This window comes from Arachis ipaensis, chromosome B1 (assembly GCF_059453495.1).
Source record: "Arachis ipaensis isolate K30076 ecotype BB chromosome B1, ASM5945349v1, whole genome shotgun sequence".
NCBI lineage: Eukaryota > Viridiplantae > Streptophyta > Magnoliopsida > Fabales > Fabaceae > Arachis > Arachis ipaensis.
Window position 1 is genome coordinate 133,944,748 of NC_142436.1, and position 25,777 is coordinate 133,970,524.

The 25,777-nt window shown below is 35.5% G+C and overlaps 4 protein-coding genes across 4 annotated transcripts; 1 reads left to right on the forward strand and 3 right to left on the reverse strand.

Annotated features, from left to right (window-relative positions):
• Positions 1-4,413: 4,413 nt before the first annotated feature.
• On the reverse strand, positions 4,414-4,812 carry LOC148578443 (uncharacterized). The gene has a single exon (XM_088503047.1). It carries the CDS (start codon positions 4,810-4,812, stop codon positions 4,414-4,416), a length of 399 nt encoding a protein of 132 aa, XP_088359173.1.
• Positions 4,813-5,382: 570 nt separating this feature from the next.
• LOC148578444 (uncharacterized) lies at positions 5,383-6,060 on the reverse strand. Its single transcript, XM_088503048.1, has one exon. The coding sequence runs from the start codon at positions 6,058-6,060 to the stop codon at positions 5,383-5,385; it is 678 nt and encodes a 225-aa protein (XP_088359174.1).
• A 13,146-nt stretch (positions 6,061-19,206) lies between these two features.
• Positions 19,207-19,812, forward strand: LOC148578445 (uncharacterized; the record flags this gene model as incomplete). Its single annotated transcript, XM_088503049.1, has 2 exons — positions 19,207-19,705; positions 19,784-19,812. Coding segments are annotated over exons 1-2 (528 nt in total), but the record flags the coding sequence as incomplete, so codon positions are not given.
• A 16-nt stretch (positions 19,813-19,828) lies between these two features.
• Positions 19,829-20,828, reverse strand: LOC148578446 (serine/threonine-protein phosphatase 7 long form homolog). The gene is made up of 2 exons (XM_088503050.1): positions 20,215-20,828; positions 19,829-20,126 (listed from the first exon to the last, which is right to left on the reverse strand). The coding sequence occupies exons 1-2, from the start codon at positions 20,826-20,828 to the stop codon at positions 19,829-19,831; spliced, it is 912 nt and encodes a 303-aa protein (XP_088359176.1).
• Between the last annotated feature and the right edge of the window lie 4,949 nt (positions 20,829-25,777).

Genomic DNA, 25,777 nt, shown 5'->3' on the forward strand with positions numbered 1-25,777 from the left:
AGGGATTTTGATGCTTAAATTAGCAAGGGTTCAAAAAATATTGGGTTCTGAATATACCTGAGAGTGTCAGTGTATTTACAATAAAATTGATAATCATCTGAGTAGTTCTACCTGATGGATAACCATTTCTTTTTAGCAGGGAGTTGTTGAGATCTCTTTTCTAAATGAGTAGGAGTTAGTTGAAATTCAGCTCATTCGAATAAGTCGGGCCAAATGTCGGGCCGACTTTTATAAGGTCGGATAGGTCAACTTGGACTCTTGCTCTGTAGACTGGGATTTTAATCATTTTGGTTCTTGACTAAATTGTAGGTCAGAGTATGAACAATTAAAAATTTTAAAAGAATAATAAAACTGTTCTGGGGGTTACCTAAAATCGGACTGATTGGGCTTGAATGTGTGTCCCAAACATTGGAAAGAGGGGGCCTTAGACTGGTTTGCGTCCGTGAGCCGCCTTCCGAGTTGTTTGTATGCTTGAATAGGAGGGGGTGGTACCTGCAAGACACTCCGATGCCTAAGTCAGCAAGGGGCTAAGCAGGTTTGGAATGTATTGGAACTTATGTTTACCTGAGTGCATCAGTGTATTTATAGGTGATGGACCAATAACCACCGCTGAAGTAGTTCCACTTCTAATGGTGGATAATTGTCCCTTTATCTTAGGGTTGTTGAGATCTCCCTTCTAGAAGTGGGTGAGAGATTCTAGGAGGCAGTTACTTATTTGAATAAGTGCCACTTGCCAACTTATGTCGAATCCGACTTCTTGGAAGAGGTCAGATGGATTAGTGAAGGCCAACCCTTTGGATTGGGCCTTTTTGGCTTAATGGGCCTGACCATTGTATTGGATTAGGATATGAACAGTGCTCCTACTCGAATCCGATCTCTCAGTTACGAGTTGGATTCGAGTATTGATGGAGCTCGGAGACACCGGGGTTAGTATTTTCTGGCAAAGTCGGAAACCGACGTGATTTTGAATTATCAACTGTTGCATCTGTTTGGGTTTTTCATTTACACGCGGGGGCAGTTACATTGGTAACGGTGCGCTCTTTTAATGATAGCGTTGTTTTACTGTTATGCTCCTAGTGTGTTATAAATACCTTTCCCTCTTCTTTTCTTTCTTTTCTTTCGTTTGCTTTCTGAGAACTGTTTCCCTCCTTCGCTTTTTTTTCTCGCTTCCAAGAATTCTCAGGCTTTTTTTTGTTGCCGTGTTCTATCTTCTTCTTCACAAAGGTTAGTTTTTGCATCTTCCTTTCGCTTTTTACAGTATTTTTTGTACTTAATATGCCACAAACTTTGAGAGTGAAATTTCTTTGTGATATCTTTCTATTCATAGTTGGAAGATTTTTTGAGATTTTTGAGCTCTTCTTTTGTGAAAGTATTTTTGGCTGTAGTTCTCCTTGTTCTTTTGTTTGAAAAGAATTATCTTTGGCCTGGCTTTTGATGATGCCCCTTTTTCTTTGTATAATGTAGGTATATTTCCTTATATATTACCTTTCTGAAAATGTCTTCCCAAATCTTTGAAGCCCTTTTGAGATGGGTAGATACTTCCGTCCTCTCTGAAAACTCTTTAGTGGATGACATTTTTATAACTGAACTCCGAAAGCACCATAGGATTTGTAGCCTAGATGCTGATGAACCCAAGTATGAACTAGTCGCCCCGGGCTCTGAAGACCGAGTTTGTTGTGAGAGGCTTAACGACTCTGTTCCCCACTTCATTTTCATATATAATTGCCTTTTTACCCGTTTGGGGGTCACCTTCCCTTTTTCTGATTTTGGGATGGAGGTTTTGTCCCACTGCCGAGTAGCTCCTACCCAACTCCACCCCAATTCTTGGGGTTTCTTAAAAATATACCAGCTTGTCAACCTAGAGTTTGACTTCCCGACTTCTTTAAGAATCTTTTTCTACCTTTTCCACCTTACCAAGCCTTTTAGTAAGTAGAATAAGTAGCAATGGGTTTCTTTCCGAGCTATAGATGGTCGGAAGGTTTTTTCTATTTTTGATGAGTCCTTCCATAATTTTAAAAACTTATTTTTCAAAGTTCAAGATGTTGAGGGTTATCACCCCTTTTTTCTGAATGACCACCATGACCCCGCTTTCAATTATACTGGGCAGAGGCGGCCCCCATAGAGAAGTACAATACGGTTGCTTTGGACGAGAGGGAGGAGGTGGTGGTCGAGTTTTTCCAAGAGGCTTGGGGACGGGCTCCCAACCTCGATTTTGTAGTCATTTCCTAATTCTTCCGACTTGTGCTAGTCTACTTGTGTTCGATTTGTGTGCTAATCTTTCTTAATTTCCTTTTTCAGAAAAAATGAAAAGTGGGTCGACGGCAGCTTACCAGAAGGTGCAGGAGGCTAAGAGGAATGCTCGTGCCTGGGCTGCTGCTCAGGAGGCCGGGGCTTCTGTCACTCCTCCTCGTTATCAAGTCTCAAGTTTGGGGACTTCTTCTCTGCCCATTTTGGTAAACCCTATTCCTTCTCCTCCTCCTCCTGCTCCCCAGTTCAATCCACCTCGGAACCTGAGAAGAAGAAACGTAAGACCATGGAAGCTGGTTCCTCTAGTGTTGGGGATTCCGGCTTTGATGGACCTAAGTTTACTAGGAAGCACATCCTTCCCTACAGTCAAATTGCTATAGATGATGCTACTATCCGAAATCATCTTCAGATCTTGATCCGAGGCGGAATTTGGACTGCTGGGGTCTGTACCTCTCTTCTTGATATTTTTGACAAAACTCCATTGAGCACTACTCAAAAATCTTTGGAGGATCTTAAGGGAAGATTGTCATGTATCAGGAGGATGAGAAAAGGTTGCAGGAGGAGAATGATAGGCTAAAGGAAGAGTTTGCTCAGACCCAGGAGAGGGAGAAAAAAAATGATGGGCCAGTATGTTATGGCTGAGGATCTGAAAGACAAAGCTGAACAAAATTATGTGAGGATCTTTTCGGTGAATCTCGATTTGAAAAAAGAGTTGGAGCAACTTTGGGAGGGTTATCAGGATTTGGAGGACTCCATTGTCGAGGGTACTGAGGAGGTGTTCAGGGTTCTGAAGGAACAGGTCCGAGTCCTGGCTCCTGACTTGGACTTGTCACCTCTGCATCCTAACAAGGTCGTCGTTGATGGAGAGATAGTCTCTCCTCCTCGTCCTGAGACTGACTCCGAGTTGAAGACGGTGGGGCAGCGCATTATTGAATCCCCTCCTTGTGAGGTTGATATGCCGTCTTCTTTTGTTGCTCTCGAGGTGATCCTAGCTCCTGATTTCGAAGAGATCCTTCGGACCCCTCCGTCTTCTGTAGCTGAGCCAACCTCTGTTCCTGTTGATGACCTTAATGCTCTTCTTGGTCCCCAGTGATTTAAGCTATTTAAGGCTCGGCTTGTGGGTCCTTTTATGAACTCTTTATATTTGTTTTGTTGTATTTGTGTTGATGGCTGGTGACACTTGATCCTTTTTGGTAGGATCATAAACAACAATTTTTTGTTATTTTGGTCCTTTTTGGATAGGGCCTTTAACAAAATGGTTGCTTTCTTATTTGTGTGGTGATGTGTTTGAAACTTTGAATGGTTTGAGGCCCTTCAAAAAAACCATTTTGGTACCTTAGTTTCGTGAAGCTTTGAAAAATTTTTTCTAAGATAGTTTGACTGTGGCTTTGGAGAAGCTTTTTGTTAAGTTAGGTAATCTCAACTTTGATTAGATTCCTATGGGAATGTTGCCATCTTTGACCTTAAATGAGCTTTTATGTCTCTCATTTTCCATTATTTTATTTGGCTACATTTTAACTTTGCTGTGCTTATTAAAACATTTTCGAGACTTAGGTTATTCTTGCGATGCATTTAATTTTACTCGGGCTTTCTGGCTGGTAAGTTGTTAGCTATATGGTTTTCCGAGTTGTCATGATCAACTTTTATAACCTCTTTATACTGACTTGTACCTCGTCGTTTTATCTTGCCGACCATATAAGTCGATCAACAGATTTTTGCGCTTTTCCGAGCTTAAGTCAGTGCGTATCGCAGTAATGAAAAAATGGAAATTCTAAAGAGAAATATTATTACATGAATTCAATATGGCTTTACAAGGGTGCTTTTACTACTAAGGGGTTTAAATTTCTGCCCCTTAGTCCTTGCTTTGATGCCTCGTTAAAACCCCCTTCAGAAAAATCCTTTTTTGGGAAAAAACTGTGAAGTCGGGAAAAAGAGTACATCATGGAGTGAGGTTTGCTTCTAGATGTAGTATCTCTTCATATTGCAAGCGTGCCATGACCTTGAGAGCTCGAATCCTCCGAGGTCAGTTACTTTATAATAGCCCTTTCCCAAGACCTCAACTATCTTGTAGGGTCCTTTCCAGTTGGCAGCAAGTTTTTCTTCTCCCGACTTATTTGCTCTGATGTCATTTCGGATGAGGACTAAGTCATCTGAGGTGAAGCTTCTTCAAACGACATTTTGGTTATACCTTGTCGCCATCCTTTGCTTTAACGCTACTTCCCTTATTTGTGTTTGTTCTCGGACTTCTAGGAGTAACTCGAGTTCTTCTTTATGGGCTTGAACATTACCAACATCATTGTAAAATCTCACTCTTGGACTTTGCTCGTTGATTTCTATAGGGATCATGGCTTCAAAGCCATAAGCAAGTCGGAAAGGTGTTTCGCCAGTAGTTGAGTGAGGTGTGGTTCCGTAGGCCCATAGTACCTGAGGAAGCTCTTCAGCCCAAGCTCCCTTTGCTTCTTGAAGCCTTTTCTTTAACCCTACCAATATAACTTTATTGGCCGCCTCTGCTTGTCCATTCGCCTGGGAATGCTCGACCGAGGTGAATTGGTGCTTGATCTTCATGCTAGCTACTAAGCTTCTAAATATAGAGTTAGTGAACTGTGTACCATTATCAGTTGTGATGGAATGTGGAACTCCAAATCGAGTGATAATGTTTCTGTACAAAAATTTTCGACTTCTCTGCACCGTAATAGTAACTAACGGCTCTGCTTCTATCCACTTAGTGAAGTAGTCTACCCCCACAATGAGAAACTTTACTTGTCCTGGCGCTTGAGGGAAACGCCCGAGTAGGTCCAGTCCCCACTTTGCAAAGGGTCATGGAGAAGTTACACTAATGAGTTCTTCTGTGGGAGCGACGTGAAAATTTGCATGCACCTGACAAGGTTGACATTTTTTCACGAAGTCGGTGGCATCTCTTTGTAGGGTTGGACAAAAAAATCCAGCTCGGATAACCTTTCTGGCTAAAGATCTTGCTACAAGATGGTTTTCACAGATGCCACTATGCACTTCGTCCAGGACTTCTTCCACCTTAGAATTCGGGATGCACTTCAACAATGGTGTAGATATCTCCCTTCTGTAAAGGACATTTCTTACTAAAGTGTAGTTTTGTGCTTCCCTCCAGATCTTCTTGGCCTATTTTTGTTCTTCGGGTAGGATGTCGAATTTTAAGCATTCAATTAGAAGATTCATCCATCCGAGGTCTAATCCGAAAACTTCTAAGATGTCTAACTTGGTGCCTGTCTTCGTAACTGAGGGTTTTTGGAGAGTTTCTTGGATCAGGCTTCTATTGTTTCCCCCAGGTTTGGTACTTGATAACTTGGAAAGGGCGTCTGCTCTGCTGTTAAGTTCCCGAGTTATGTGTCTCACCTCGGTTTCAGAGAATCGCCTAAGGTACTCCATAGTTTTCTCTAAGTACCTTTTCATGTTTGGGTCTTTAACCTGATACTCTCCATTAATTTGAGAAGTCACAACTTGAGAGTTGCTGAAGACTATTACTTTGGTTGCTCTGACTTTATTGGCTAGCTTTAGTCCAACAATTAGGGCTTCATATTCTGCCTGATTGTTGGAGGTTGGGAACTCAAATTTCAAGGAGACTTCTATTTGAATTCCTTCCTGGCTAACCAATATTATGCCAACACCGCTTCTGACTTTGTTGGAGGAGCTAACCACATACAACTCCCAGATTGTGGAGGTCTCCTCTTGATCCCCTACGTATTCAGCCACGAAGTCGGTGAGACATTGGGCTTTGATGGCTGTCCGAGTTTCGTATTTCAAATCGAACTCGGATAGCTCTATCGTCCATTGAACCATTCTTCCCGTAATATCTATTTTTTTGAAGGATTTGCTTCATGGGCTGGTTCGTTCGTACTCTGATCGCATGAGATTGAAAATAAGGCCGAAGCCTTCTAGATTCTATTATCAAGGCATATGCGAACTTTTCAAGTTTTTGATACTTTAGTTCAGGGCCTTGTAACACCTTGCTTGTAAAGTAGACAAGATGCTGCCCGACCTCATCTCCTGCTTTTGGCCGGAAAAGAATGGGAGGTTGGCTCAAGTACCTTTTGAACTCTAGGAATGCCTCTTCGCATTTCGGAATCCATTCGAACTGACATCCTTTTCTTAGTAGAAAAAAATAGTGGTAGGGATCTTAATGCTGATCCTGCCAAGAATCTGGATAGAGCTTCAAGTCGGCCGTTTAGCTGCTGGACTTCCCTTAAACAGGTCGGGTTCTTCATTTCCAAGATCGCTTTACACTTATTGGGGTTAGCTTCAATCCCGCTTTGTATTAGCATGAATCCTATGAATTTTTCAGCCTCCACTGCAAAGGTGCACTTATCGGGATTCAATCTCATCCCGTGCAATCTTATGGTGTTGAAGACTTGCGAGAGATCATTCAGGAGGCTGGCGTCATCTTTGGTCTTTACCAGCATGTCGTCTATATATACCTCCATTAGTTCTCCCAGATGAGGTGCAAACACCTTATTCATCAGCCTTTGGTATGTGGCCCCTGCATTTTTTAATCCAAATGGCATGACCACGTAGCAATATTTAGCTCTGGGCGTGATGAATGATATCTTCTCTTGGTCCGACTTATACATTGGGATTTGGTTATATCCCGAGTAGGCATCCATGAACGACAAATATTGATACCCGAACTGGAATTCACTAGGGTATCATTGTTTGGTAGAGGATATAGGCCTTTAGGGCAAGTCCTGTTAAGGTCGGTGTAGTCAACGCACATTCTTCACTTGCCATTTTATTTTTTGACCAACTCCATGTTTGCCAGCCAGGCCGGATACTTGACTTCTCTAATAAAGCCCGCCTCAAGCAGGGTTTGCACTTACTCTTTGACCACTTGAGCTCGTTCAGGTCCTAGCTTCCGTCTTCTTTGCTGAACAGGTCGGGATCCCAGATAAACAGCTAATCTATGTCACATTAGTTCGGGGTCTATTCCAGGCATGTCGGAAGCTTTCCATGCAAAGAGATCGGAATTCTCTTGTAGGAGCTGTACCAGCTTCCTCTTCAGATCTTCTGCTAACTTGGCTCCTATGTTGGTGTTCTTCCCGACCTCTTATCTGATCTACACCTCTTTGGTTTTTTCTCCGGGCTGTGGCCGTAGCTCTTCCTTAACTCAGACTCTTCCGAGGTCAATGGCATTAACTTCTTTGCCTTTAACTCTCAGGTTTAGGCTTTCGTTATAACACTTTCTTGCCAGCTTCTGATCTCCTCTGATGGTGGCAATCCCTTCCGGCGTTGGGAACTTCAAGCAAATGTGGGGTGTAGAAACTACAGCTCCAACCCGATTTAAGGTTGTTTTGCCTATCAGGGTGTTGTAGGCAGAAGCTACATCAACGACAATAAAGTCGATGCTTAAGGTCTTAGATTTCATACCCTTTCCAAAATTTGTGTGTAGGGGAACGAAGTCTAGTGGCTTAATGGGAGTGTCCCCTAATCCAAAGAAGGTATCGGGGTAGGCCCTTAGCTCTTTGTCGTCCAATCCCAACTTGTCAAATGCTGGTTTGAACAAGATGTCAGCTGAACTCCCTTGATCCACCAGAGTTCTGTGTAGATGAGTATTGGCAAGAATCATAGTGATTACTACCGGGTCGTCATGCCCGAGCACAATACCTTGTCCGTCTTCCTTGGTAAAAGAAATGGTTGGGAGGTTGGGCCCTTCATTCCCGACTTAATAGACTTCCTTCAAATACCTTTTTTTGAGATGATTTGGTCAACCCTCCTCCTGCAAATTCTCCTGATATCATATGGATATGTCATTCTGGGGTCTGTGGAGGTGGACTTCTTCGTCCGTGACCTTCATCGTCTCTTTTTCTTTTTCCATGATTGTCTGACCTTTGCATGAGATATCTGTCTAGCAGACCTTCCTTGGCCAGCTTTTCTGTCATATTTTTTAGGTCGTAGCAATCATTAGTAGAGTGTCCATACAGCTTGTAATATTCATAGTATTCACTACGACCCCCCCTTCTTGTTCTTAATAGGTCGTGGAGGAGGAAGCTTTTCAGTATGGCAAATTTTCCTGTAGACGTCCACTAGGGAAACTCGTAAAGGAGTGTAAGAGTGATATCTTCTAGGCCTTTCAGATCCGACTTCTTCCTTTTTCTTGGGCTCCTTATCTTTTTCTTTTGATTGGTGGGGATTCCCTATCCGCCAACTCGGTTCTCGTAACCTGGAGTTTTCCTTCATATTGATGTATTTCTCAACTCGTTCTTGTACATCACTTAAAGAAGTCGGGTGTCTCTTTGAGATGGACTGGGAGAAAGGTCATTCTCGGAGTATATTGACTAAGCCCATTATCACTGCTTCAATGGGTAAGTCTTGAATTTTCAAGCACGCTTTGTTGAACCTTTCCATGTAGTCTCTCAGCGGTTCTCTGACCTCCTGTTTGACTCTTAAGAGGCTAGGAGCGTGCTTGACTTTGTCTTTCTGAATTGAAAATCACACAAGAAACTTGCACGAGAGGTTGTCGAAGCTGGTCACCGACTTGGGGGGGGAGGCCATCAAACCACTTCATGGCCGCCTTTGTTAGAGTTGTCGGAAAAGCCTTACAACGAGTGGCGTTCGACGCGTCGGCTAAGTACATCCGACTTTTAAAATTATTGAGGTGATGCTTCGGGTCTGTCTTCCCATCATACAGGTCCATATCAGGGCTTTTAAAGTTTCTGAAAACTTTAGCCCTCATGATATCTTCAATGAATGGGTCTTCTTCTCCCGATGGGCTGTCTTCTCGATCTCTACGGGAATCCTTATTTCGGAGATTGGAGTCTAGCCTTGAGAGCTTTTCTTCAAGCTCTCTTCGTCGCTCGATCTCCCTCCTTAGGCTTCGTTCCGCTTCACGCTGTCATTCCAGCCCTGTTCTAGTTGCTCGGGTTGACCTTGGTGACCATGTAATAATCCCATTAGGTCAGCTGAGTGAGGTTGTCCATCTTTTCCGGGCTGATGAACTTCAGAGAAGATTCTTTTTGTTCTCTTGATATTCGAGGGACCCTCGCCATGCTGTCCTTTCGTTCCTTGTAGGGATATTATCGCTCTGTCGTTGTTGACCGCGTCCTGATGCTCCTGTTCAGACTCAGATGCGGTGTGTCCGTCTTCATGCTGGTCGCCAATGTTCCAGAGATTACCTGAAACCGGACTAATTGGGCTTGAATATGTGGCCCAAACGTTGGAAAGAGGGGGCTTTAGACTGGTTCGCATTCGTGAGCCACCTTACGAGTTGTTTGTATGCTTGAATAGGAGAGGGGTGGTACCTGCAAGACACTCCGATGCCTAAGTCAGCAAGGGGCTAAGCAGGTTTGGAATGTATTGGAACTTAGGTTTACCTGAGTGTATCAGTGTATTTATAGATGATGGACCAATAACCACCGCTGAAGTAGTTCCACTTCTGATGGTGGATAATCGTTCCTTTATCTTAAGGTTGTTGAGATCTACCTTCTAGAAGTGGGTGAGAGATTCTAGGAGGCTGTTAGTTATTTGAATAAGTGTTACTTGCTAGCTTATGTCGAATCCGACCTCTTGGAAGAGGTCGGATGGATTAGTGAAGGCCAACCCTTTGGATTGGACCTTTTCGGCTTAATTGGGCCTGACCATTGTATTGGATCAGAATATGAACAAAAACTAAAGATGATTTAAGATATTGAATAAAAAATAGAATAAACAATTTTTAGCAATTAAAATCATGCAAAAAGAAAAATTCTTTAAATTTAAATTTTTATATATGTTTCAAATTAAATAAAATTGAGAAAATAAATAAATTTACAAACATTTATAAATTTTTATCTTGATTGTTATACATGATAACAACGTAATGATTTTAGTATTATACTTAAATTAATTTAAATTTTATTATTCTACACATTAAAATGACTAAATAACTTATAAAATTTTATTTATTAATAATTTTTATTATTAATTTTTTATATTTTATCTCAAATTTATAATTTAAAATATAAAAATTAATTTTCTAAAAATAATATTGTAATTGCTATTTTGTTTTGAAATTAAATAAAATTTTAAGAAAACCTTAAAAATTTTATTATTTAGAGACATAGAAGTTGACATACTAGATCTAGAAAAATATTAAGAATTATTACAAATAGTGTTGAGAATAGGAGAGGCACTCAATAATGTAAACTTTTTTCTAGATTAATTGTACATGTTAATAGTAGCTAAAATAGTAGTATCTATATAATATACTCTTTTAAGAAGATATAATATATTTGATATTATGTTTTTTATAATGGTCGACAAATTTTAATAATTTGATGAACAAAAATTTTGAATGTTTTATACCTTAATTTTTTTCTTAAAGAAATAAAATATGACTTAACAGTCATGTGTGAAAAATAATAAGTATCTATATAATAGTTATACGTCTAGATAGCTAAACCAAACAAAAAAAAAATTCTTTTAGCAAATCTTCAATAACTCAAAAGTTAACATAATGAATAGTTATGGATCAAAGTGATAAACAAAAATTCAAGTTGCGATAATAATATGATAGTAATTAATTGCGATTGGAATGAATAGAAGAAGAAAATAAGAAATGAGAATAAAATAAGACAAAATAATAGTGACGGTGAGCCAATAATAATTATACATGTATAAAGAATGATAAGAAAAAAGAATAGTGTATGATATGATAAGATGATATAATCAAAATAAAAATTAATAATTTAAAAAAAAATAAAATTAAAGATGTTCAAGATAAGATTGAAGAAATACATTTTTTATCTATTAGAATTATGGATGAAGACAAAAAATATTTTGGATATAAATTTTTAAACTTGTTTCCACTTAAATAGGATTAAAAAAATAAATAAATTTAATAACATTTATAAATAATTAATCTTTAAATAATATTAGTAAATTTTTATATTAATTTTATTACATATAATAACAATTTAATATTTTAAATTTTTTTAATTCAAAATTATTTATTTTATATAATTCACATGTTAAATAACTTAAGATATTTAATTTTTTATAATTTATTTTTGATTATTAATATTAAATTTATAATTTTAAAAATAAAAATATAAAATTAATTTTTTAAATTTAATAAAAAATAACTAAACAAACACAATAATACCTGTTAAATAAACCATTAATATCTACTAAAATCAATCAATAATATAAAATATATATTAAAAATAAATTAAACTATATATATATTTAATTTTATACAAATACAGTTTATTAGTAATGGATAAGAAATCAGAAGGGAAAAAAAAACCTAATTTATTACATGAAGACTGTGTGCATAAAAAAAGGTTGACTTTAATGATTATAATGAAACTTCTATAACATGCATTGTACAATGATTTAAAGAAGCGTGAATCCATAGCCTAATATTAACACATATTAGTGCTTTGGTAATAACAAATAAATTGTAGTATGTATATTTTATAGTTATTCCATGTGCTGGCTGAGGAAGGTGGTGACATTCCTTTGCCAAGGAATCAGTTTAGGGATCAGTTAACAAATCCATTTAAGTGCTGGTGTGTGTAATTATCAATAATTCTTCACTCATCTCACTACACTCTTTTATTTTCTATCCTCTTTGATGATCTGAACAAGTCATAATCCAAATAGAGACATTCTCGCTATTAATCTAATCTAATTGCCACTCACGCACACTTTAGTTTACAACATCTGCAAGTTATATAAAGCACACTTTTGTAGCTTTATTTGGCGTTCCATTTTTTATTATCATTTAAGAAATAACAATCCATCATATTCTATCAAAGACCGATACTTAGATGAGTTGTCAAATACATTTTGAATATGACGTTTATCTGATATTTATTTAATATATATATATATTTTATATTTAATTATATTTTAATAAAAAAATATTTTTTAAAATATATTTAAATATATCTAAATATTACTAAATATTAATATGTTTAATTTTATTTTTAATAATTATTTTTAAAATAAATTTAAATTTAATATATATTATTATGTATTAAAATAAAAAATTATTTTAAATATTTTATTTAATTAAAAAATATTTTATATTTTATAAATATGTCGTATTCATATAACTCGTAAAAATTTAAAATTTATGTATTCATATATTTTGTATCTCGTTGTATTTTGAATTTGTATCAATAGTTATGTATGTATCATATATCATATAGATTAAGGTGTTACTATTTATTATAAGAATATATTTTTTATTTAATTGGTTTATGATACATCTTTTTCTTATATATTTTTTTCCATTTAAAAATTATATAATGGAAAATCATATTTTATAATATCATGTATATATAAGAATGACTACAAATAATACACTCAATGTGATTTATTAAAGAATTATATTAACTGTGAGTTATGCCCAAAGGCAAACGGAATAGTAAATGGTTTTAGGGTTGCTGTACGTCTTAATTGGAGGGACACGTGGCGGTTTCTCCGTAGAATCCGCATCGCATCACGTGATTAAAAATGTTAGCCTACCTTTCATAGTTCACGTGGCCAACTCACCCTACATGGTTACGGGCCCTACCATATTACGTTAATTGAACTTCATTCCCTTCTTCATCTTTCTCTCTCTCTCTCTCTCTTATCTTAGCATAACACTTTTCTTCTATTTCTTTGTTAAATATAAAAAGCACAAATAAAGTTCGCTCATCATTCATCAAGTGAAGATATCTATAACCAATTAATTAACCACCATAAAATTACTTCTTCTTCATCAAGTGGTTATTAGCATAAAGTTCATGTTAAAATCGTAAATTCGCACAAGTTGTGAAGTTGGTACTATGCATTATAGTCCACCAAAATAACGAGATTATTTTCCGTTGGTTGAAAGGAAAAAAGAAAAAGAAAAGGAAGAAGCAAAGATGTAGAGGAAACAACACCCTCCATATTTGGCTATATGCTTGCGAATACGGCAGCATTCCTCCAGGGGGATACTCTCCAACCTTGACAGCATCCTCTTCATTAATTGATTATTAAAAAATATTTTAATATACAAGATTAACTATTTTAAATTTTATTTTCTTGTATTATTTTCTAAATGGTTGGTAGCTACGGGTAAAATCCAAGAAACGATTATTGACTTCATATCAAATAGTTAATAATATATAAAATAGTTTTAATTTATTAATTATAAGAAAATTTTAACTATGCTCAATATTTTGTAATTATGTTGGAAATTAATTTCATTTCGTAAAAAAGATTAGAGTAAAGTATTGTTTTTGTCTCCAATGTTTGGGGTAAATCCTATTTGTGTCCCTAACGTTTAAATCGTCATATTTGTATCTTTAACGTTTATAAAAGTGATTCAATGTTATCATACTATCAATTATACTAACAAATCAAGTTATATTTTTCAATTATTCTCATTTAGATATATTCATTCTCAATTAAGTCTCACTTGAATGTGTTCGATTTTAATATTATACCCACTATTTGTGTTTAGATTCAATTATGACCCTAGAAAAGTGAATTATGTAAATGTTGTAGGAATTAGTTTCAATATTTGATGAGCTATTTTTCGGAGTAGATCATCGATTATATCCCAAACATTTGTATTCTAACTTTAATAAAAGATTTTTAAAACTCAAACTAAAGCGCTCATGATGTGTAATTGACGGCAGGATAATATTGAATCACTTTTACAAACGTTAGGAATACAAATAGGACGATTTAAACGTTAGAGACACAAATAGAATTTATCCCAAACGTTAGGAACAAAAACGATACTTTACTCAAAAGATTATTATTTTACTCACATTTATAAAAATAATTATAGTCATATTCTCAATCGAAATTATCTTTTCAAAAGGTAATTTTAATAAGTTATTTTTAAAAAATAAAAATTTTATTAAATAAGTCGTATAACCATATTAGTAATAAGTTTAGTTTTAATATATTAAGAGTGAAAAATATTTTATATAATTATTTTATTACATTTATTTTTTCGAATGATTATTTATGTATTTAATAAAAAAAATAATTATTTTTATTGATGTGACAATATATAATTAAATGTCTATATAAATTTATTTTATACATACAATACATTAAAATTAAATTTTCTTTCCTAACAAAGGTAAGACGTCTAATAAATCAATCATTTTTTTTAAAATTAAATAGGAATGAGCATCTACAGAATCTTTTAAATAAATAAAATAAATATTAAAATTACATTAATCGACACATTATTAGGATTATTTATTTACAATTATGCACTATATTACATATCTCGTCCTCAACATAGACGAGTTAGTTATTAACATATTTCGTCTATGAAATATGTAAGATAAGTAATAAAAGATTAACAGTGTATCTAGTCTAAAAAAATTAACTCGTCTATAGCAAGAACGAGATACATTCATAACTAACTTGTTCATATCAAAGACGAGATGCCTGTTTAAATTCAACTATATATAATAATTCGTTGGCAGAATAGTTCATTTTCCATATTTTTCCAAATATCTCTTTATTTTTCTCTAGAGAATATCTCGTTGGATTTCTTCGTTGATGATAACATAGCAAGCACGAGTCTTGGACATCAACCAATTGAATGCAATTATACACATTGTCGCAGTGCTCGACTGTAAAGTTGGCAACTCAATTAGTTGATTATTTTAATATTATTATTATTTGACTCATTTTGTTAGTTGCACTGCTTTAGATTATCAGATAATATTGATTGGTGTTTGGTTTAGGTATTTATATTATTGTTTTTAGGCTGAAAAGTTTGAAATATTTAGTATTTTTTGTATTTGTTTTATATTTTAGTAATTCATAGTATTTGGTTTAATTTATGTTATTTAATTTATATTATTATTTTTACTATTTTTTTACTATTTTTTTTACTTTTTTTAGAGAAATCAAATTCATTAGTTATTTCATATGTTTGTAGCTGATGAGGATGTTTTATCTTAGGCAAATTTCTCACACCACGACTCCTCCAGATATTCTGTTGTCATATCTGAGAAAGGCTAGATTTGAGCATCTGGCAAGACTCAGAAACTTTTATTTTGACAACACCCTGATATCCGTATTTGTGGAGAGATGACGTTCGAAAATGCACACATTTCACCTACCATGGGACAAGTGTTCCACCACACTACAAAATGTGGCATACTATCTTGAGTTGCGTACAGATAAAAACCATGTTAGTAGTTGCATGTGGGATTTTTAGACGCACCACCAAAGCCGACTTGGAATTGGGTAGCAAAACTATTGTGAGTCATGCCACTGCAGCAACCAATGCCATAGGTTGGACATAATTCAGTTACATGAGATACGACATTTATAGTTGTTAACTTCAATAACTCTTATATTTCTCGCTTACGTCTAGTTACTAATAAGAGTGAGTGTGTATAGTTTAGGCGGATATGAGGCCCAGCCGTGAGTACATAGATTGGGGATGGGTGCGTGTAGGGTTCGATTCCTGTCACAGGGCAACATGCTTGTTTACTCTAGAGTTGCACCACTCTCTAATGACTTTCAATTGACAACTATGTAGCCTCTCGATGCCATGCAGCTTCCACCGGATACACCCGTCCTAAAGCAAAGAAGTCAAGCTAGACAAAGAAAGTTGAAGGTGGGAGCAGGTGATAGAGAGCCGAGGAGTGCAGGTGGTGGAAAGGCTAATGGATCAGATGCTAGACAACAAAGAGCAGTCAAGCAAAGTCATATGGACGAAAAGCAGAGAAAGAGGTTGGACGCGGAGTTTGGAAATAACTTGTTCTACTACATTTTTGGTGACTTACCACTACCATCATTGCCACCACCAGATCAGCAATTTGTCGCACCAGCACACTCTGATAGATACATAATATGTCATTCCTAGCACACCATATGGCGTCAGCCAGGAGAGGGAGATAAACCTAGATCACATCTGGAACATTGCATACGCAAATACTACTATAGTACAGAAGTTGGCAGACCGATATATCCAGCATTGTGATGCAACAACCAGGACCTCATCAGTAGCAATACCACCACCACCACATCTTTTTTCCCCTCCATTTGGGTTATTCAGCGTAGATACCGATTTATGTGTCTCCTCCCTAAGTTGGACATAGTTATTGAGGATAATCACAACTAGGGGTACTATATGCCACGCCACCTTCAGTAGACTATGGTTGGATAACAGATTCACAGTATTCTCAACAATCGTTTGGGTACTCGTAGTATTATTAGTATCCACAACCATAGTTATATCCACCACTTTCGTCGTTTTTACAGGATTCTCCAGCACAGTCTTATGTGGCACCTTCACCACCGTAACTTCAGAGGCCTACCCGTTAGATTCGACCGCTAACATGCGACACAATTGGTCATCTACATCATCAGCCTCCCCATCGCCTCCCATAGTTCATTATTATCTATTAAAAAAGTGTATTATGCATATTTGTATCTCAACTTTATATTAAATGTATAATTTGAAACTATGTTTATAGTTCATGATTATATTGAATGTATAATTTGAGACTATGTTTATTTGTATTATTGGACTTTATTATGCTTATAGTAGGTATATTTATATAGTTAAAAATTATTATCCAATATGTAAAACATGTATCTCGTTCTCAACGTGGACACATTAGTTATGAATGTATTTTGTCCTAGCATATATGAGATACGTTTATAAGGATTGTGGTGTCTTATCTCATCTGCAGACTTGATAATTGCTAATCTTTCGTTTCTTATCTCGTTTATCACAAGAACGAAATACGTTAATAACTAATTCATTCATGCTAAGGACAAAATATGTAATAAAGTGTATACACATATATAAAATTCTAGTATGTCTATTAGGGTTGTTCAAGACTTGGCCCTATCCGAAACCCAATCTGGACCCGAGATATATTTTGTTAGGTTCGGGTTTGTCATTTTTACTCGGTGTTATTTTCGGGTCACTCGATCTGGACCGAAGTTGTTTTTTACATTAAAAATATATATTTTAGAGTAAAATTAGTAATATGATATTATACTTTTATACTTCAATTAATATTTTTTATATTATATAGCATTATTTTTGCTTTAAAATAATTTATTTTGATATAAATATGATATAACATTTGTTAAATTTAAATTTTAAAAATAAAATTTTATTATTTTAATATATAAAATTCACAAATTTATATATACTAATTTTACATCGAATTGATCCGATTTAATCTGATTTATTTTAGGTCAGATTAAAATAGACTCGAAAATCTTTTGAGATCGAGTCTAGATATAATTAAACCGGACTCAACCCGACCCACAAACATATCTAGTTTTTGGCTCATTTTTTTGCAAATGGAGAAGCTCATGGAATAACACCATGAAATGGAGGCATAGCAAAATATTGCACTGCTATGAGTCAGTGACAAAACGTAAGTTACGTTTTGTGTTTATTTATTTTTTTTGAATTTTGAAATATACCAAACGTAGCTTACGTTTTGGTTTTTCTTTTTTTTTTTGGTTTAATACTAAACGCAAGTTGCGTTTTACTATGTTAGAAAAAGAAAAAATTTTTTGAAGCCCACAAAATGCAGGTTGCGTTTTGTTAGGGTCAGAAATTTTTTCTTGGAAGCCCCAAAACGCAGGTTGCATTTTGTACACAAAATAATATTTAAATCCACAAGTTTGCCTATAAATATGAAGTCCGGTGATGTTCATCTTCATCTTCACTTCTCCTCTTGTTTTTTCTTGCATAAAGTCTTTAGTGGGGTATTTTTTTGGCAGATAACTGTGTCAAAAAAAATAGAGTTAGTTAAGGCTGAAGTTATGGAAGGTGTTGCAAACTTGCGAGTATATTATAACGGTGAGGTTGTAACAAACACACATGAAAGAGTGACTTTTGTTTGTGAATGTCCGTTGTCATTTGCCATTCCATGTACCATGGGTTTTGTCGAGTTGCAAAATGGTCTTTGTAATAACATTCAAAGCCACATTTTGAAAATGATGAGCAATCTTTTATACAGAAGTCATGTGCAAGTATTTGGTGGGTTAATACAGTTTCAAATAATGCCCATCACTGACGATGCCAGTATGTAGCAGATGTTGTATATTTATCAACAAACCCGATCTCACGTGCTGATGATAGAGCTGTACGTTGAGTTTGAACAGCAGTCGGGGATGAGTATGGTCGACGACGAGATCAATGTTGATGAGCTCGGGGATATAGATTGGAAAGAAGATAATAATGACAGTGAAGACGAATTCGAAGCTAACTATGAAGTCGATGAAGAAAATGATGACGGAGACTTGGCAGGCAATCCGGCGGTGCAAGATGAAGCAAATGCGATTGTAAGCCAGCACCCATTTGGTATTCCGTCTTTTATGCGGACTCTAGATCTCGAAGCCATGCATGCTCCAGAATTTTCTGAGTATGCGAATACAGGTATGTCATAATTATTAACTGAAGTTTTCTATAGTGCTTATTTTATTTGCCTTGTCTGACTGATGGCGGTGCGCATGTCGTAGGTGAAGGCAACGTTGTGGCGGAAGATGGCGAGTTTAGTGTCGGAATGGAATTTGGTTCGAGAGAGTCGGTGATATCTGCAATCAAAAGCTCCACTATCTCTGGAGGAGTTGATTACACTGTGTATGAGTCTGAGCCGCAGACATTCTATGCGAAATGTAAGGGGTATGGTACAGGGTGCGACTGGCTTATCCGAGCTAGCTTGATTCGAAAAAAAAGCTTGTTGGGAGATCAGGAGATACAATGGCAAGCACACGTGCACCATGGGCACGATTTCACAAGATCATGCCAAGTTGGACTCAGACACAATTGCAGATGCCATTAGGCCGTTGGTTCAAGCAGACCCCTTGATAAAGGTGAAGTCTGTTATTGCAGAAGTTCAAGGCAAGTTCAACTATACTGTGAGTTACCGTAAGGCTTGGTTGACAAAGCAGAAAGCTGTCGCAAAAATTTTTGGTGATTGGGAAGTTTCTTACCAGACTCTTCCAGTATGGTTGAAAGCAATGACAGTGAAGATGCCAAGGTCTCGTGTTCAAATTAAAACGCTCCCCGTTTACCGTGAGAGTGAGGAGGTTCAAGGTGTAAGAGTTCTGCACCGCGTTTTTTGGAGCTTCTATCCGTGTATTGTAGCATTCAGACACTGCAAGCCACTGGTGCAGGTTGATGGCACGCACCTGTACGAAAAATATAAAGGAGCACTTCTTGTAGCGGTTGCACAAGATGGGAATCAAAACATTGTGCCTATTGCATTTGCGATTGTCGAGGGCGAGACAGCAGACGCGTGGGAGTTTTTTCTAACCAATTTGCGGAGATATGTTGTTACCATTGATGGTGTGGGTATTATTTATGACCGCCATACCTCCATTGACGCTGCAATAGCTCGCAGTAACGGTGCATGGTCACCACCAAGGGCGTGGCACATGTATTGCATCAGGCACATCGGGTCCAACTTCTTAGGGAGGTTCAAGGCTCCATATTTGCATAAACTCGTGGTGAATACAGGTATTTCAAATTGCTGTTATGGTTCTATTCATAGTAAATTTGTGGCAACTGCTTTTGATTAAATGGTTTGTTCAACAGGCTATTCTAGGACGGAGCAGGAGTACAACAAAAACTACCAAAGGCTTAAAGAGCAAGGTGAGGCATATACTCAATGGTGCGATGAGATCGGTGTTGAGAGATGGGTGTTGGCATTCGATGGTGGTCATCGTTGGGGACATATGACGACAAACTTGGTAGAGTGCATAAATTCTGTCCTGAAGGGTGCACGCAACCTTCCTGTAACTGCCCTTGTCCGGTCAACTTTTTATCGGCTGAATGGTTACAACTTACATCGTCAACTCCCATGTCATCCAGTCCTCGCCTGAAATGCGCAGTAGGCCGCCATGATGTATATCTAGTATGTCGGCGCCAATGACTCCACCTAACAAAAAACAGAATAACAATATTAGTAGGAGTAACAAATTAATAATAATAATAATGATAATAACGATAACGATAAAAGCCAATACCGTCGCGCAAGTGGAATACCATCATCGCCGAGCTGATCGCGGGGTATAGGTGCCAAGAGCGGCATACGCTCCCACGCCCAAACAAAAAGCAGTATCAGTGGGTCATCCATCTCCTTGCAGTTGTATCGTGATGCACGACACAACGATCTGTATAGGTGTGCCAGACTGGCCGCCCCCCAACTGTATGCTGAAATCCGGTGAAAATCACGAAGTAGCGGTAGAAACTTCGAGTTCAATGAAGTCATCGACTTATCCGGAAACATAATTGTTCCGAGCACGCAGAAAATGTGCGCCCGGACGTACCGCTCAAGAGACTCCTGAGTATCACACGGCTCGATGTCTCTGCACTGCCGGACCCAAGCAATATTGACCTTCTCCAACACGTGATCTTGCGGACCGGGCTCTCGACCAAAACACGCAATGCAGTTCTCCACCAAGAACTGGTGACTGCTGTCTGTTCTACCCGTAACGGGCTCCCCATTAATCGGGAGACCAAGAATATAGCTGACATCTTCCAGCGTCACCGTCACTTCACCGACTGGAAGATGAAATGTGTGAGTCTCCGGCCTCCAGCGTTCCACCAAAGCACTCAGTAGTGCAGAATAACCTCTCATTTCGCCTACTCGCAAAACGTATTGAAACCTAGTCGATGCCAATGTCGCTGCAGCTACCTCGTTAAAGGTATCTGACGGATCCAATTTCCTTGGCAACAAATTCCTGGTAGCCTGCAAATAGAAAAATAATAATTATTAAATTCTACATAATATCAGTTAATAATTTATTCAAAAAAATTAGCAACAATAACTTAACAATATTATTATTATTATTATTATTATTATTATTATTATTATTATCTTAAAACATAATAATAAATTATTAAAAAATCATAAGTATTTATTTATTATTTATTACTAGAAAATAATAATAACTGTTAGTCAGTATTCCATAATAATAATAATAATAATAATAATAATAATAATAATAATAATAATAATACGCTAATTAAACAGTATTGTTACTACTATTATTATCTTAAGAAATAATTATTATAATAACAGTAACAACATAATAATAATAATAATAATAATAATAATAATAATAATAATAATAATAATAATAATAATAACTATTTCATGATTACCGGTACACCAAAACATAATTATTATTCATATTATAGATATGATAATAATAATAATATCGTTATGATAAAATACAACTACTATTTATATCATAGGCATAATAATAATAATAATAATAATAATAATAATAATACATTATTATTATTATTATTATTATCTTAAAAAATAATCATAAATTATTAATAAATAATAAACAATTATTAAATATTATTTACTTTCCATTAAAAAACAATTACAATTTATTACTATTATTACACAGTATTATTTATTTATTATTAAAAAATATTAATATTTTATTATAAAAATTAATAACTTATTATTAAAAAATATTAATAATATATTTACACAACCGTATCATAATAATTAATAATAAATTATTTAAAAATAATAACAAACTTTCAATTTATTTTTTTAATTTATTAGACAGTGTCGTATGATAAAAAATATAAATAAATAATTAAAAAATAATAACAAATTTATTAAAGATAATAAAAAATTTATTACACAGTATTTTTTATTACTAAAAAATAATTATATTAATAATAATAATAATAACAATAACAATAACAACATTAATAATAATAGCAACAACAGTTACAATAATCACAATAATAATAATAACAATAATAATAATATTAAAATTAACAATAACATTATCAAAATAAAAAAAAATATTTATCCATTGAGGATGATCAAGATATTCAATAATGTGTTCTTTCGGTTTGGTAAAATTACGAACCATTATTTAATCTTTTACCGTTCTTCTTCTTCTCTCCTACTTCTTCCACACTTCTTCACTTTCACTTTTTCACTTTCACCTCTTCAGCTTTTTCCTTTTACTCTCGTTTCACTCCCTTACTCCTATCTGCGTTTGGTTTTCGTTTATATAAACAAATTTATCATCTTCTATGATGCGTGTCACACATGCAGCTAAGGTGGCTGCCAAACGTAACTTCCGATTTGCTTTGGTAGGCTGACAAACGCAACCTGCGTTTTGCCTTCTCCAAAGCTGGTCAAAAGTGAAGCTGTTTTCATGCGGGGGACATAGAGCCACATTTCGTTCTTTGATTGTCTGGGCCTGCCAAACGCAGGCTGCGTTTTGCAGCGTACTCCTCTTCCTTGTTTTTCGTCCCTGTCAAAATGTTATTTGCATTTTGTGTTCTCTGACAAATGCCAGCTCTACATTTATACACAACACACTATTTATCTATTTTTTACCAATTCACCATTTTCTAATCTATTTACAAATTAATTTCTGCTAGTTTTTATTAGTGTAGTTTTAATATTTATTTTATTTATTTAAAAAGAAACCATCTATAGCCCATAGGTAAATGATATATGTTAGAATTTAATAACTAAAAGGAATATAAGACTACAAGACAAGTGTAGGGAACAAAAATAATTATGTTAAAAAAGAAGTACGTAGATAATGCAAGGAGGGAGAGAGATGAATGAAAGAGAAATAGAGAAGAAGGGGGCAAGCTATGGAACAAGGCATGTGAAAATTGTATTACTATGCAATGAGGTAAAGGAAAGAGTGGGTTGTGGGGGGTAGGGGACTAGGTACGTAGGGTTTGTTGTCATAAATACGGGAGCATTGTCTGTAGGGCACGTGACCAAGTAGGTACTCACGTGCAATCATCCACTGCCGTTTCAGTTCGCGTGCGGTGGGGACCTTCTCTTTCTTCTCTCTCTTCCTTCTTTTGTTTTCTGTTGCGACTTGCGGCATTCGGCGCCCCCTCTTTTCTATTTGTCATTCTGTTCCCTTCACGCCGTCGTCCCTCGTTAACTGCTGTTGCACTCGTTACCTTACCTCATCTCCTTTTTCCGCCTCAATTACCTATTATGACCTTCTTCATTCTTTCTAAAAATCCAATATATATTATTCAACATTAAAATTAAAGATTTACACATTTAGGATTTAATTTATAATTAAATTAAATATAAATAATATATTTTTAAATAAGTATATATTTTTAAAATTTTTAAAATTTAATTTAACTAAATTTCCAATAAAAAATTAGATTAATTTAACATATTTATCGATTTTATCAAAATTTTCAACAATTTTTTTGTAATTAAGATTTATTTTGGTGTGCATAATAGTTCTTTTAAAATAAGATATATAAAAGAAGTAGTATAAAGATCATTAATTTTGTGTCAAACTTCTTTTTTAAAAAATAAAATATGACAAAAAAGATCCGGTGTCTAACTGTCTATACAAAATTTTACAATTAAACTATGTTGATTATAACTTTTTATAGTCATACAAGAAATAAAAAAATTAATTTTTTTTTTTGTTGGATCACGGAAGAGAGTTAATCAATTTTACTTATATATAAATAGATAGTTAGGTATTAGTATAATTTTTTATTAAAAATGTACAAAAATTAAAGTGAATTAAATAATAAATAGTACTCTTCTTCTAATAAGAACATATGTTTTTTTTTTTTTTTTTTTTTTTTGGTCAAACGGATTGGACAGCCCCCAATCCTAGACATTACACCCATATTTCACACACCCACACAACACACTCACACACACTACCATGGATACTATGGGTTCTTTAAACCACAACCAGCCTCAGCTGGGATTTGAACCCGGTGCACCTTAGAGCAAGGCAAATATAATTGCCACTCAACCAAGCCTTGCGGTGCAAGAACATATGTTTCAAACTTTCAATTGATCATTGATAAGAGCCGAACAGCCAAATGACTAATCCAATGAAAGAAATACAAAAGGGCCAATAAAAACAAGTGGATCACCCCCTGTCCCAAGGGAAAAAAAATAAGTGGATCACTCGAAGAGGCAATAATTAAACCAAGACCATAACGAATTATAATAATTAAATAAGAAAAAGAAGAAAAGAATTGGGATTAAAGTTGCTGCTTTGAGGTGTGGGCACCTCGGCTGATTTTGATATGAAAGAAGGGGTTGGAGTGATAATTAATTAATGTGAGGAATATATTAATAGCGGTATAGTTTAATAGTTTATAGTTTAGGGTTGGAAAATAGGCAAGGAATGTGTTATGGGCAATTAGATTAGGAGGGATATTATGGGAAAGGAAAATTAAGTGAATACAAGCGTACGTGAAAGCACGTGGAGATGAAGAAGGTGGATGGGATTTGATGGCGGTGGCTTCTGTTTCTCTCTCTTCACTGTGTGTCGCTTTCTTTCTCGTGACGGTGTCACGTGGGGGTGGGTAAGGGACCCACCAAGATGCAACGATCAAAAAAGCAAAAACAAAAGGAAAAAAGAAAAGAAGAGAGGGAGGAGAAGGAGTAAGTTAGTGGGGGCATGTGCTCTCCTTTCTCAACTGACCTGTCGTTTATGGGTCATTCAAATCTGAAAGCGATCCAACCCACACCACTGTTCCCCCCTTCTCTCACATGACGTGGCTCACTCACGTGCCTCTTCTCCCTCACCCTTCTCTCTTCCTCTCTTTGTCGTTTACTAACACACACAGGTGCGCACCACTGGACCCACCTATGGTAGGACAAGTGTCTCCATCCACCGTGCCATTGCCACGGATTATAAATCACCAACAACGGCTAATAGTAGCACGAATTATTTCTTGTACTTGTAAAGAATGTAATTACTCAAATATGTTATTTTCGGTAAACTTGACTTATGTAATTACTACATTATATTGGGCAATATTATTATCTTATTAGCATATTCTATTCCCTCTAAGTGCCACCACCACCCTCGTGGCCCTCGCTTCCTTCCCCACTCATGTACTCCTCGTTGTTTAGAGTTGGGTATACTGATTATTATTTTGTGAAAATTCACATCTTTTTATCTAAAATTGTTAATTAAAAATTATTAGATAATCTAATATATTAGATTAAATTATTTAATATTTTTTATTTATTAACTTCACATAAAAATATCTAGATGTGATTATTATTATTATTATTATTATTATTATTATTCCTCTCTCTTTTGTTTACTTCATTTTTTTTGGTGTAACTTTTTTTTCACTTCATGCTACCATCAACGATCCTATTTGCCAATCTTCGTTGCTGTGTTTGTTGAATCCAAGCATGCACGTTCAAGAAAAAATCAAAGCATATAGAAAAAATCATTGTGGTGATGTGGACATACGCGTTAAAATTATCATTGGGCTATACGCTTATATTATTCGAAATAAAATAAAACAAAAATATAGGCTTTCATGTTTAAGTTATATTGTAATTTGTAACAGGTATATAACGTTGACTCCAGAAACAGCAACTATTATATGACTAGGCATATTTCAAGTGCACCATCTTATCTACAAACAAAAAGAAGTTACAACTTGCTTTCACTGTAGGCTTTCATTTTTTAAATATTATTTTTAAATCATAATAAAAAAATGGCAGCTTATTACTTCTCATTCTTTATAGTACAAAATTAGACGACATCATAGGAAATTTAGCAC

Excerpts from the sequence above, each read along its gene's own strand:
- LOC148578443 (XM_088503047.1), bottom strand. The coding sequence starts at position 4,812 with ATGAAGATCAAGCACCAATTCACCTCGGTCGAGCATTCCCAGGCGAAT.
- LOC148578446 (XM_088503050.1), bottom strand. The coding sequence starts at position 20,828 with ATGAGAGGTTATTCTGCACTACTGAGTGCTTTGGTGGAACGCTGGAGG. Across the intron at positions 20,127-20,214 it reads GGTATTCCACTTGCGCGACG|GTGGAGTCATTGGCGCCGAC; the intron begins GTATTGGCTTTT and ends GTTTTTTGTTAG.
- LOC148578444 (XM_088503048.1), bottom strand. The coding sequence starts at position 6,060 with ATGGTTCAATGGACGATAGAGCTATCCGAGTTCGATTTGAAATACGAA.